At 38.7% G+C, this 15,005-nt stretch overlaps 1 protein-coding gene across 1 annotated transcript in view; it reads right to left on the reverse strand.

Moving 5' to 3' along the window:
* Window positions 1-11,074: 11,074 nt before the first annotated feature.
* Window positions 11,075-15,005, reverse strand: part of plxnb1b (plexin b1b) — a 167,441-nt gene continuing 163,510 nt past the window's right edge. The window contains exon 38 of the mRNA XM_086039802.1: window positions 11,075-13,915. Within this exon, the coding sequence (XP_085895928.1) occupies window positions 13,811-13,915 (105 nt within the window). The 3' untranslated portion in view covers window positions 11,075-13,810. The remainder of the gene's footprint in view (window positions 13,916-15,005) is intronic.

Here is a 15,005-nt window from a genome sequence, read left to right on the forward strand (position 1 = left end):
TGTATATATATATATATATGTATATATATATATATATGTGTGTATATACATATATGTATGTGTGTATATATATATGTATGTATGTGTATATACATATATGTATGTATGTGTGTATATATATATATATAAATATATATATATGTATGTGTATATATATATATATAAATGTATGTGTATATATATATATAAATGTATGTGTGTATATATATATGTGTGTGTATATATATGTATGTGTGTATATATATATAAATATATATACATATATATGCGTGTATATATATGTATGTATATATATGTGTGTGTATATCAATATGTGTATATATATATATAAATACATATGTATGTGTGTACATATATATGTGTGTATATATATATGTATGTGTGTGTATATATATGTGTATATATATATATGTGTGTATATATATATACATATATATGTGTATATATATATACATATAATGTAATGTTTTCTTTTTTTATTAAATGACTACAATTCAAACTTTAACAGTATAAAAAAATTAAATACTTCTACTACAACTACTACAACTGTTTCAGAACAAGTCAAGAGAGTCAAACCAAAAAAAAGCAGCAATATATCGAAAATATAAATCATGTCAACATGACAACTAAAATACATCTCATTGCAAAATTTTTTGAAAATAGTCAGTAGATCAAATAGTGTAAACAATACAATGTAAAAACCTTTAACAGTAGGAAAAAAAATACTTCTACTACAACTATTTCAGAACAAAAGTCGAGAGTCAAACCAAAAAAAGCAGCAATGTAACAAAAATACAAATATAACAATGTCAAATTGACAACTATAATACCTTCCATTGCACAATATTTAGAAAATAAAGTTAGAAAGTGCAAATAGAGTAAAAAAAAAAACAGGCTGAAAAGCCTCTGCCAGAGTACGTTGTCTGTGTCCGTGGGGTGTTCTGGCTTGGGGATCTCCCCCCTCCTCCTCCCCTCAACTTCGCTTGCAGCTCGTTGCTCTCTGTAGGGTGAGCTTTTTTCATATATTTGTGTAAATTCGTGGTGTTACTAGCAGAGCACTTTATTACACAAATCAAATTTGGCACTGTCCTTTTCTGTTGTAAAAAAAAGTCCACACCGCGCTCCGCTTCTTGTATGGCTCTATATTGTTTTAGGTTTCGGCCGCTCTCACTCTCCCGTCGCCCTCTCTGCCAGGGAGGGGCTAAAAGTGTGCCTGAGTCACTCGTTCAGGCAGAGACTCAGAGAGTAGCAGGAGGCGCTGGGCGATCCGATCCAAGTACTTGCTTAGTATCGATAATATCGATATTTGGATTGATCCACCCGCACCTACAATCTAGGGCTGCTCGATTAAGCGATTTTGAACCGAAACCGAATTTTCTGGATAAAACGATATTAAAAACATTCAAATCGGCACGTTCGATTTTTTTTAATTTTTGGTGTATCTAAGCCACCGTAGTTTCCTCTGCATTTCCGCTTCCTCCCACGAGCGCGCAGTCCGATAACAACAACATCCAGGGCTACCGGCGATTTTGCTATTTTCTCAGGCAGGTGAGTGTTTAGTTAATAAATCGGGCAAATATAGATCTGTAGTGTAGTGTGTGCCCTGCATGTACAATACCACCCATGAGCAAGTTACTCAACGTCTGAAGGACGTCCCTTTTTCTCTCTTCTACAACGGACCTCTCGTCCAACCGGTGCATTGACAGTGCATTGTATTATTGAGTGACAATTTTGCACTAATCATTGATTTATGTTTAAGTAAGACCAGGGAGAAAGGTGAAAGGCTGGTCACTAGCTGGTTGGCAAAATGACTTGCTGACAGACTGTCTACCTTCTCTGATGTTGATGATTTCGTTTCAGATGGTATATGCACTTTCTTCATTCATTATTGGCTTAATTAAGAACAGATTTGAAATCTATTGTGTAAGTAAAATGCTGTTAATCCCAATGGATTGTTCTGTGTGTATTCAGTTAAATTGACTGGCATTTTGTGTTAAAATTCTGTTTAAATAAAAGACATTCAAAATACTTCATTTTTCATTATTTTTTATTTCACAAAGAAATCGTAATCGTAAAATCGGGTTTGAGAGAAAATAATCTGGATTTTCTTGTTAGGCAAAATCTAACAGCCCCACTTCAATGCATGGACTAAACAACTGAAGTTATTGCATATGGACCATGTTTTGGAAAACGGTAAATGCACATTAAGACACATTTTCACAAGTAGCTGTGGAAAAAAAAACATGGAAGTGACCGAGTAAATAAAAATGGAGTGGGCTGCTGGTTAGTGGTTACCAATTAGCACCGCGCTAGGTAGCTTCAGCTCTGAGAATGTGTCTACTTGGGCACCCCCAGAGCGAGAGCAGAGTGTATGCCCGTCTTTTGTCTTGGAGTGACTCCAAGTCACTCTCTCTTTAGACGTGAGGCGGACTACAACAACTGCAGAAGATAGCTCATCACCGGTTTTATTTTTAGCTCCTTCGGCAGAAAGCGCTGTCATTATAAGGCATACAGTGCAAGCGGAAAGTATCACAGTGCTGCATTTTATGTTACAGCCTCATTCCAAATTAGAATAATTTATTTTTCTCCTTCAAAATTCTACATATATAACCATAATGACAGTGTGAAAAAAGTGTTTTTGAAATGTTTGAAAATTTATTAACCTTTTAAGCAGAGGGTTACTTTTTGGCAATTTGCCAAAAACGCCTAAAAAAGGTGCACCAAAAGTAAATTTGTAGATGTTCTTGAACCATTTGGAGTATCAGCACAGTTTTGGTCTCTTTTTGAAGATAACATTTTGAATTTTTATCCCAAACAGTCAGAATCTGTGTGAGTAATGTCAATGAACTATGGATGTTTGAAAACAGAAAAAAAAGGCGAATCTTATGTTCGTCTAATTTCTTTTCACAAAATCTGCCTTGAAAATGAATTTAGAATGTTGATTGGGACTTGAAAACACTACAGGATTAAAGCTTGAGATCTCCCCAACTTCCAGTTCAAATTTGACAATAATCCCCAAAAACATGAGCATTTTACACGTTTTCCCTAGGAAAGGTACAGGCGAACACCAAATGGAACATTTGGGTTACCTGTGCACCCATTTAGGTGACCTGTGTGAATACTTGTGGAAAAAAGGCTGCTATGCTTTTTTTTCATGCTACTATAGTGTAGTTCTTTTTTTTTTGCTGTTGTTTTGCCATGTTTACACGAAAAAAACAACAACAGCATCAAAGGAGGCTTCGCGATAGCACAGAGTCTTGTTACGCACAGGTCAAAGGAGAACGAGGCACGAAACAAAGACGTTACGCAATGAGTCTTTTTTATTCCAAGAGGATTTGTATGACACACCCCATATGGTCGTTTGGGGAATTTTATTGGCTATCCAATGCGTCAGTCACTAGTCAGCTCCGCTGTGATTAGCCAAAGCTACGTAAGGATATATAATGGGAGTGACTATTTTACGCACGGCTGTTCATTGGCTTCTGTAAGTCTTTTTGAAGCGAAAACCCTTGCAGATTGGCTAAAAGTGAGGTGTCAATCAAAGGCCAAGGATTAGACCTTTCGTTTTATATGTGTAAGTGGCTAATGCGCTCATGCTAAGTGAAGCTACGATCACAAATGCATCAAAAATAGTGATATTTGATGGAAATTGGTAACGTTTGCAGCTGCAGATAATGTGGCCTTATGGATGTAAAGCTTGGCATGGACTCACTATTTTACCGGAATACTTTGACTGGACCCTTGTCGTCGTAATGGGACCATATTTGATGGAGTTGGACGTTTCTGTGTGTGAATTATGACGAATTATGACGTTGTTATGGCGAGACGACATATTGTTCTTTGATCTACGATTGTCAAACATAAATGCTCAATCAGTCTGCAGATATGATTGCATTGTAAAATGTTGGGCACCATTCAAATCTCCATAAACTCAGCTTTTAAAAGATGTATAACATGTTCGCACATGTACTCAGATGACGACGTGCATCAGCGATTTGTTTTTGACAGATGACGGAGGGCCCCTCGGTGGGCCGTCCTCACTTTAAGAGGTTTTAAGAATTTAAAAAAATTAAGAAATCACATGTACGTGAGTAATCACAGCCTTTGCCACAAACCTCAAAATTGAGCTCAAGTGCAGCTCAGCTGTATTGGCTCTTTTTTTTTTTTTTTTCAACCATAATTTTTTAGGTGCTTGTTGTAGTTTACCTTGTTGGTATACAGTAGATCACTTGTTTGTTGTTTCTAACGTAAATGGAGATTGCTTTTTTTGTTTATTAATGGGTTTGCGCTGTTGGCTGCTATCAGTACTGAGATGTCTTGTTTCGTTCTACTCAAAAACAAACGAATGAATGAGCTGAAGGTATGTGTTGATGTGGGTCACGTTCTTTCTGTTCTTTTATTTTCTCCAAATACAGCACTTAAATGCCACGTTTAGTGCCAACAACATAAGCTAACTAAATCTTAGCAGTGCGTGACAGGTCTCCTCTATAGTGTTCTCTTCTAAAACATTGTGTTGAAAGCATTGTGCTACAAATCTCTAAATGCGGGCTTTCTATCAATCTATAAGAGCTGACATATATCAAAAAAGAATGACGAATTTGCTATTTATTTTAATTACAATCAATGGTCCATTCTAGTCACTTAAAGATCAAAGTTGTATTAAACTTGGCCAACTATCTTTTGACTAATACTAAGTGCTAAAACTATAAGCAGACTTCCTTTAATTCCACTTGACACGTCTATTTATTGTGGTCTGCAACAACAGAGACAAAGAATAACCTAGCAACATCAGCCAATGCATAGCCATTAGTTAACAATATGCCTAAACATTACAATTCACTGTATTAAGCAATTAAACAGCCAAACAATACATACAATACACATTCACACGTTTCATCACAAGAATAGTTAGCATACTCGCCGAAATAATTAACTAGTGTTCATCAACGTGACATCACTCACGAGAACATATCTAGGCTATTATGTACAGTAGTTACCTGACACGAACTTAAATGATTAAACTCACCTTTTAACATTGACACACAACAACAAACGTGGTGAAACACGGAAAATCTGCAACTACTGAGTTTGCTGGCACGAACAAACTACTAGCTAGCTTTGTCGAAGGAGGAAAATAAAAGTAACCACGTCTCTCGCGATCAACACAAGCGCTCGAGGAGCGTTCAGTGCCTTGCTCACATTGTGGGACATCTCAATACTACATCGAAACTCAATGAATTTATCAAATGCCAACAATTACTAATAATAAAACAACGTGAGATTTCCAATATGAAGTATTTCTTAATAAAGTGAGTTTTACTCCAAATAACATTTCACCACAATCTGATTCTGAAAGCCACGAAAAGTGACGGGAAATCTTCAGTCGGCACGCAGACGACCGAAGGACGTTCCTCGCAAAAGTAGTGGTAATGTTCGTTATAACCACAGCCAGGAGTGGCAAACATAGATGCAAAGAAATATATTACAGAAACAGTGTAACGAATTGGGTTGTCTGTGTTGTGGTCGAATTTGTGTCTTGCCAAGTTGTGGCGTTTCCGAGGTTAATGAATGCATCGTGCGGCTGGATGAGAGGGCATGAGAGCGGAGGACGAAGAGAGAGACGAAGCTCTTTTTTTGACTGAACGGTTGTTGTACTGTATTGGTGTCGGCTGCGGCCCACAGTAGCCGGTTGGACTAATAAAAACGTGATAATTAAACTACGTCTGTGTTCTTGAAAGACGCTACAATATATTTTAAAGCGTGACGTCATCGGCCGGCGCGAAGGACCCGATCACTTCTGCTACCCACATCGGCTTGCTGCGTGCTGCGGGCCGGATCTAATAATAAAGCAATATCATCCCAGGGGCCGTCGAAAACCTTCTCGCGGGCCGGATGTGGCCCGCGGGCCTTGACTTTGACATGTGGGCTTTAATTTAACGCAACCCACCCAGATTCAGAATAAGACCCATAGCAATGCAAGTCATCGTTCAAAAATGTGAAGCTTGTCAACTCTGATGCCCTCGCCCACTTTGAGCCCAAATGACCTCTTCAGTTAAGTGTGATGCTTTGCCTTATGGGGTGGGTGCTGAGGTGTCACATGTCATGCCGTCGGGGGAAGAGAGACCATTCACCTTTGATTCAAGGACACTGAGAAAGGCGGAATGTAAATATGTGCAGATTGAGTGTGAAGCTCTTTCTATAGTTTTTGGAGTCAAGAAATTTCTGACGGACCATCGATCCCTGACCTCGATCTTAGGTTCTCATATGGGCATTCCATCGCTGGCGGTCAGTCGTATTCAGCAATGGGCCCTGCTGTTATCTACTCACGACTATACGGTCGATTATAGGAAGTTGGACCAAAATCTGAATTCTGACGGACTCTCAAGACTCCCCCTGCCAGTCGCACACTCTGAGCCCACGGAGGTGGAAATATTTTACTTTGAGGTGTTTGCTGCTCTGGTAACCTCCGCTCACGTGCACTGATCCCGTATTGTCTGAGATTGTGGATATCATCACGCGGGGTTGAGGGGGAGGGATGACACCCAACTTCAAGCCTTAATTGGTGAGACGAGATGAGCTTTCAGTCCAGAATGGATGCTTATTGTGGGGCTATTGTGTTATCAAGCTCAAACTGCTTGCTGAGCTACATGTCGGGCACTGTGGTGTGGTGAGGATGAAAGAAATTGCACGCAGTTACTTCTGGTGGCCAGGCTTGGATGCAGCCATAGAGGAGAAGTCATGCAATGACTGCCAGAAATGGAGGAACCTTCCACAGCTCGCGCTTTTACATCCGTGGGACTGGCCTGAGGAACCGTGGCAAAGAGTCCATATCGATTTTGCTGGACCGCTGGAGAACCACATGTTTCTAGTTGTTGTTGATGCTCATGGCAAATGGCCAGAAGTAGCTGTCCTGAAAAGCACCTCTTCGTAGAGAACCATCAAAGAGCCGAGGTCTATCTTCAGCAGGTTTGGTCTTCCTCAACAACCCGTCAGTGATAATGACCCACAGCTGGTGTCGGAAGAGTTTAGAACATTAATGGAAGAGAACGGTATTCAGTACATCAGGTCTGTGCCTTATCATCCTGCTACTAATGGGCTTGCAGAAAGATTTATACAAACTATGAAGCAGGCGCTGAAGTCCTCACCAAGTAGGCTTGTCACGATACTAGAATTTCAACTTCGATACCGATACCCAGTTCAATATCGATACTCGATACCACTTCGATACCACACGGAACAAATTAAAGCACAGGCTTTTTTTCTTTCTTTTTTTTTTTCTTTTTTTTTTTAACTGTAAAACTTATTTTATTGCCCAAAACTTAAATGATCATTAACACAATCATTTTTTTAAGAGGTAGTGCAAAGAATATGCACATATGATGCATATGTATGTACAGTGTTTATGTAAAGGCTGCAGCTGCGTATGCTATACGCTAAACATTAGCTGGATAGGTGCAATTGTGTGTTGTACTTGTTGGCTCAATGTTGCCATTAGACGTACTTAGCCGATTCTGACTTTTGGGTCATAATCTGCATCGCGTCAGTTCCATGGCGAGGCGTCGGCCCAATGAGCGAGCCGGGCCGCGGCCCGGGGAGGATCAGCACGCCAGGAGTCGACGGTCTTCCATAGTAGGAGATAAGGTTCTTGCTCGGAACTATGAATGTACTAACTATTAACCATGTTAAGTGGACGCCTGCGACAGTTATTGCACAAACAGGTCCAGTGTCGTACACAGTGGAAACCCATGATCATCTCATCTGGAGGAGACATGTCACTTACTCCACTCTTCAGGCCCAGCTGAATATTTACCTCGTCAACACGAGGTGTCAAACTCTCTTCTCTGTTCTCTTTTCCCCCTCTCTTCATCCTTCAATCCAGAGCCGGAGGTCCATCAAGAGCAATATCCATACTCAGAGGAGCCTCATGAGTCACTTTAAAAAATGGACAGTGTCCCAGGCACACCTAACCCTGCTCAGGGACCTATGCCAGGTACCCCCAACAATTAAAGACTCTTTCAATCCTCAACAAAAGACACCGTGACTGACTTAGTCACTGGTCATCATTAGCCTAGAAGAAACAGACGACCCCATGATAGATTGACATTGTAGGGTAGTGACTAACCCATTCCATTGGGGCAGAATAATCCACAGGGTTGAGTCAGGATTGAGGTAGTCTACCCTCTTTCCGTAGTTAGTGCACAGTCCTATGATGTTGTTATAGGTTAATTTTTCTTTGTGTAGTGAAGCAGAGGCCTTGCATATAAATACAGTAAGTATTCCCACCTACGGACTTCTGTCTTCCGTATGCATTACATTTTCTTCCTCTATATTACATTAACGATCGATTACTTCCAACGGAAGTTCCGGTACTGTATCTGGAACCCATAGGGAAGCCCGCACTAGCGTAAACTCAAGCAGCTCCCGCTCGTACTATGGAAAAACTCTGACCGCTCCGCCATCATCAGATCCAAAACGGCGAACGGCGACATGTAAATTACTTCTTTGGCATGCGTTTTACTGAAATTGCAAACATTTTAAATTTATTCATTTACATTTCCGAAAGTCAACCCAAACATTTTTTTTTTCAAGAGTAGGTTCTATGCAGGCCCCCTAGTTCAAACAAGGCATTCTGATTAATATTGCGTTTGTGGAATATGAGTTAAGTTGCAAAACCCATCCATTTTTTACCATCTCGAGGGTCTATTTTATTACTTCTGTCTACTGAAAATAACATTACAGATGCTGAGGGCTCAAATAATGACCAATCATGGATCAGTTTCAGAAAGCAGGTGAGCTATGATTGGTCGTTACATGAGCCCTAAGCAACTGTGATATCATTTTCAGTTGAAAGACGTGACAAAATGGCCGCCCCCAGTGATGACTAAAAACAGGTGGATTAGCTCTTATTCTACAAACGCAATATTTATCAGAATGCCTTGTTTCAAATAGTGGGCTTGCATGGAGCATATTCTTAAAAAATAATGTTTGGGTTGACTTCATTCATGTGTTAAGGGTATTAAAATTCAAGAAAACAATGGGACAGAAAAATCAAGGGATTTTTTTTTTTACAATAAATAAAATATGCGATTAACTACAAGTTAACTATGAAACTACATTAACTACAATAAAAAAATTTAATCGCTTGACAGCACTATTATTATATAAAATATATATAATATTGGTGTAAATGCTTAGCATTGCCGACATTCTACAAAAACTTGCGGCTGCGAACAAATGCAGCGCAACACACAAAATCATCTGGGATGTGAGAGCATGACCACAATTGGTTGTTGTTATCCTTTCTGAAACATTCTGAATATACCATTTACATGAATGAGCTGACAGAGTTGCTCCAGCATTTGAATAAGCCACTGTGACGGCGATGCACGGCATCGTGACTCAAATGGACATTGCCGCGTGTTACTTTACACTGTTAATAAAACACTTGATATTCGTGTCAACCACAGGAATGAAGTAACCGGTTTCCTCCTCGCTCCAAAAGTGTGCTTTTGTGCTGCGTCTCTGAGATTGTTTACCAGCTTGTGTATTTGCGGCGGTCACGCGCCAAACACCGCACCTTCGCAAACAAGCACTTCCTGTACTACAAACACCAGTATTCCTTGCGGTTGTGCATGGGCAGAGTGTCTCCATCGTGTCTGTGCGCGCCGGCAGTATCTTTACTTCTTCAACCCTCCTCTCCTTCCACCTCTCAGAAGTAATGCTAAGTACAGCATTGTATTTTGTTTTTACTTTAATGTTATTTTCGTTTTTTTATACCAAGCATTTTGATGTAAATTTCGACTTTAACGGTGAAATCCGACATACACGGAAATTCAGGTAGTGTAGGTTCATAAATTGAGGACTTTGTACTTTAAAATTTGGAATCGCCTTGACTACAAAAGCTGCTGTAACTTGACCCCACATGATTACAATATATCTTGTCAAAATTTCACACATTTGATGAGTGTCTAGGCCTGAAGACATCTACAAACTTATTTTTTATCATAGTGGTAGCGCCACCTGCTGGCTGAAGAAAATATACATTTTATTCTTTGATGTTTTTCTCCCAGCAGATTAAACAGATTTACCTCATATTTGTTCGGAAGAGTGTGTAGGCCTTCATTAAGTTTGAACACGAAGTTTGTGAATTTTTGTGAAACACTGTTGCCATGGCAATGTACTGTTTTCCAAGTAACCAATGCTGATTTCAGGGTCCAAACATGCACGAAGGTTCATGAAACTTTGCACACACATCAGGTCTGGCATGATAGTCAATATTTTATTACTTGATTGTGAGAGTTTTCAAAAATGGCTGAGTAGTGGACTGTTTGGGCTGTAGGACAACCTCTGTCTCTTCCTCTCACACAGTCAATAATCAACATTATTCAACCTTAATTACAATAATTAACCTTAATCAACATTAACTGTGTGGGATAAAAACATTAGGTGGTAAAAATAACTCTAAAAAAAAAACAGTTCGATCATTAAAAATGAAATTAAAAAGCAAATTGTTTTGAGTATGACAACTCTTGCATAGTTCAGAATTTCCTAAGCATGCATTGTATTCATTCATGCACTAATTCACAAATATTCATAAACAAATGTTCTGTCTTCGATAGTTCTTTTATTATTGTTGTTAAAAAAAAATAAAAATAAATTCTGAGATTGTTCTGTATAAATAAATATTCATTCACACAGTTAAAATATTCATGTGATTAAAAAAACATGTTCTGTAAGTGGTTCTTTTACTTTTGTGGGCATAAACATTTTCAATAACAATTTTGAGGTAGTTCTGCAAATAGTTTTCAAATGATTAATATGCCACCTTCTGATCAATCCATGTCAATTTCAGCCTCCCCTAATTTCTGGTTAAACCACGTCCACTTCTAGTTTGTCCCCTGCCCATTATGAGTGCAGATACGGATACAGTCTGATAGTGGTGTACTCGCTCATCCCTAGTACTGAATATATGATCATTGGTCGACAACTCCACCAAATTAAATTCTGCTGTGTAACACCCCTACACTAGTATGTTTTTTTTTTGTTTTTGTTTTTTTAAAAAGCACAACAACCACAAAATTAAGAATTACTTTATTACTTCATCAAATGTTTGACTTTACACTTCCTCTCAATTATCAGGTTAAATCACTACTTTGACATATGAAAACAGTATGTACAATGATATAAACATGCAGAATTAGAAACAGCTTTAAAATTGCTCCTTGCAGAGCCTGCTCTACATCTTCAAATTTAGTTACATTTCTCCCTCTGACAGTTTATTTGCATCATTGCCAATCCTTTATCCAAATTTGAACAGACATTACCTTCAACAGAATACGAGCCATTTCACTGCTTCTGTAAATCACCTGGCTGCATGTACAGCTCTTCATGAGGGAACAGTCAGAACTGAGTGTAGAAAGGACTTGTTCTGTTTAACACTTGGGAATTACTACACTTTTGATGCATATGGATGCTTTTTAAACATTACAAAAACAAATGCAAATTGGATCGTGCAGCTAGTGTTACCAATGCCCAAACAGTTAGTTCATGACTGCAATGCCTTATGAATCAAGATCACCCAACTACAGAACCACATATTAACATTTAGAGGGGAAAGACCCATACCAGCAGGGAGCATCAGTTATCCCAAAAATACCTCACTTTTACCCCTTTGTTATTTAAATAACAAAAAACACCGGCAAAGGTGTGTTAAATGTGCCCCAATCAAAAGCAGAACATATTCAAAAGATCGAGACCCAACAACTAGCAGCCCAGTCAATACATAAGCTTCAATTTAAAACCTTGTATCTAATACAGTTTATGTCCCAAAATGGTACATAGTGCTAACCATAATGTACACTTGTGCCACCTAGGTTTCAGTAGCACAAGGTTAAAAAAAACAAGAAAAAGAGAAAGATTTATTCCACTAAAATGAGGAGGATGGTGAAAACAAATGAAAAAACGTTAAATGACAATACAGTGGTACCTCTACTTACGAACGTCTCTTCGTACGACATTTTCAAGTTACGAAACGCCTCAACAGGAAAATATTGCCTCGTTATGAAAGAAATTTCATGATACAAAAGGTAAAAATACAATATGGGCTGCTAGTTGCAGCTCCAGAGTTTCCTGAACGCAACATACTCATAGCTGCTCTGCCATTGGCTAGCCTAGCATCTTCCTGGCATCCCATTGGCTAAGAGGGACTTCGAGCGTATATGCCTAGGTGTGTAGATAGACAGGGAGATAGATATATATGTGATAGATATGTCTATGCAGCGTCCTCGTCAGTCGCCCCTCGGGCCATGAGGTGTTCCGATAGTTTTATGTGAATTAGAAACGAGGAAAAGAAAAAAGAGAAAATTCTTTTTTTTGTCCAAACAAACAAAGCAAGAGATAATAGAATAGTATGAAAGGGGGATGCATTTGGTTGATCTCGCCAAAGAATATGACCGTAATGTATTGACAGTCGCCACGTTATTAAATCAGTTCTTTACAAAACGCCAGGCAAAAAACACTTCTGAGAGAGAACATGAACCAAAGAGGGCAAAAAGCGATGAGGACAGCAGTTATGGTAAACGACCATCATTTTTATTCCTTACTCTATTCTTTGTTTTTTTACATTATGCACAACTCTCATTTATTGTGCAATAATCTAATTGTAACATGTTTGTATTTGTTACATGTTTTGATGCATTTTTATTCTTTATAAAACATTTATGTCTGAATATTGGGGGGCTTGGAACGGATTAGGACATTTACATGGAAAACGCGGCTCTACTTACAAAATTTTCTACTTAAGAAATTTATTCCAGAACCAATTAATTTCCTAAGTAAAGGTACCACTGTACATTGTTTGTTTACTCTAATCATGAAGATAAATTCACCCAAATGTGTTACATACAGTAGATTTGTTTTTTAAAATATTGGTCCAGTGACCTGTGCACTTGAGTAACATCAAATTGAATCAGTAGGCCTAAAATGTGTAAAACAAAATGAGGGTCAAGCGACACTTGCCTATTCTAAGTACTTTAAACCACTCTAGCGAGAGGATTTCATTCCAAACTCTTGTATTGTAAACAAAACAAATTGGAAATGTGTGTTCATTTAAACCACAATGTCTAGCAAGTATGACTATGTTCTGTGCGTAAAACACTCAAAGCTGGTGCACTAAAATAAAACCATGTCTTGTAGTGCAGCAGAATGAGGTAGAAAGCAGCACTTGGGGAACTTGCATCCAATTGGGTGTTGGGAATGTATTTAAAAAACAATGCTGTGACAAAGAATTCCCGATACAATAAATCACTTACGGAGGAAAGAAGGGGTTGTTTACAGCTATTTTGACCACTATACAACATTGGTGACTGTGATCAGTTTGACACCAAAACAGTACAGGTTGAGTGACAACCAGCAAAAACAACCAGGGATCACTGTTAATACATATTAAGCAATCCCACACACATTTTTTGACCATACAGCAGCAACAAGCTAATAAAATGAATTAACATTACCATGACAGCAGGCCTGAATCGTGTTAATTATATATCCGATCTTTATTTTTCCAGGGAATTGTCATATTCTTACAATAACCCAAAGTCAACAATACGTAGTCCCATCCACGCATAGTATAAAAAGGGCTCAGAGGTCAACTTCAGCCATATTAATCTTCAGGTGCTCAATAATAAAATTGGGAAGTTGATTTAAAAACTTAGCCACTTTTGCATAAATGTTCAGTCCTAAAAATCTTCAGTGTTCGTGCATGTTTCAGTTCAACCAGCAAGGTACTCCACTTCCTAGTGGGAGTTTCCTGTCACAAGTCTGTAACTTTATTCTCGACAGCGGCAGCAATCTGCTGGAGCCTGTAGCCAAGCTGCATCTTCTGGGCTGTGGTGTCCTCCTCCAGTGCTGTGATTATCTGTGGGCAAGTTAAAAAATGTGTGGTGAGGTTGTGGGAAAATACAAACTAGAAAGTTAGAAAGATATAACCCATCACATTTATAATCTAATGTTACACACCTATTTTATTGAATAGGATCACAACCACATTGCAGTGGAGTCATCCCTATTTGTAACTAATATATCAGTCAGTCAATATACTGTATGTCAGCAGGGTTCCCACTTGTTCCTTGAAATTATTTTCCAGGACTTATTCAGATGCTACAGTACAAGTCAAGTTATCACAACATACACTAATAAATTCTAATCGACCAAACTTTGGAGAAGTGTTAACTTTTACAATTGTACCTTCAGTTGTGTACATTTCATCAGATTTCTTTAATGTTTATTTCTCTCCCTCTTGCTCTTCACAAAATATTTTTATATGTTCAATAAATCACCAAAACAATATCCTTTCGTTCATCTGTTTAATGTCTCTGAGCTGCTGATGGGTTGAAGAGAGGCCAAACCCCAATGCTAGCCCCCATGACATTGCCACAGCCAGGTTGACTTAGCTCGGGGGCGTCACGCTGGCTAAAAAACGCATGAAAAGTCAGAGCTCTGCTCTCTGTGCACATTCACAGTATTTTAATAGAGCAAAATTCTTAATGGAACTATTAAGCGAAGTTTTTCTCATTTGCATATTTTCGGTTTCTGCTGTCGGACAACGGAGCAAGTATGAAATACTGAATGAGATGTGGCCCAGGAAGACTCCCTCCCTGTAACCGGTCACTATCTCGAAGCAGTCGTCATGGTCGCTGCGGCTCTACTGACACCGGAGATGTATTTGATCTCAGAGTGCACAGCCAAAAGTGACAGCACGGCCACTACACTACTACACTGAACATAATAGAGAGCGAGGGAGGGAGGGAGAAAAACCTCACACTTGACATACAGCGCTACAGCAACACTCTTGAAGTGAAAGTCGCCAGCTTTGGCACTTCTTTCAAGAAAATATCCTTACTTCGGTCTTAAAAGTTGCTAAATCCAACAACAAAGTCATATGGAAACATATTTATCAATGTCCACAAATGACTGCAGTTAAATTAAAGTATTGTATTGTCACTGTC

The sequence above is a fragment of the Filicampus tigris genome, chromosome 9 (genome assembly GCF_054856515.1).
Source record: "Filicampus tigris isolate MCC_2025a chromosome 9, RoL_Ftig_1.0, whole genome shotgun sequence".
NCBI classification, from domain to species: Eukaryota; Metazoa; Chordata; class Actinopteri; order Syngnathiformes; family Syngnathidae; genus Filicampus; species Filicampus tigris.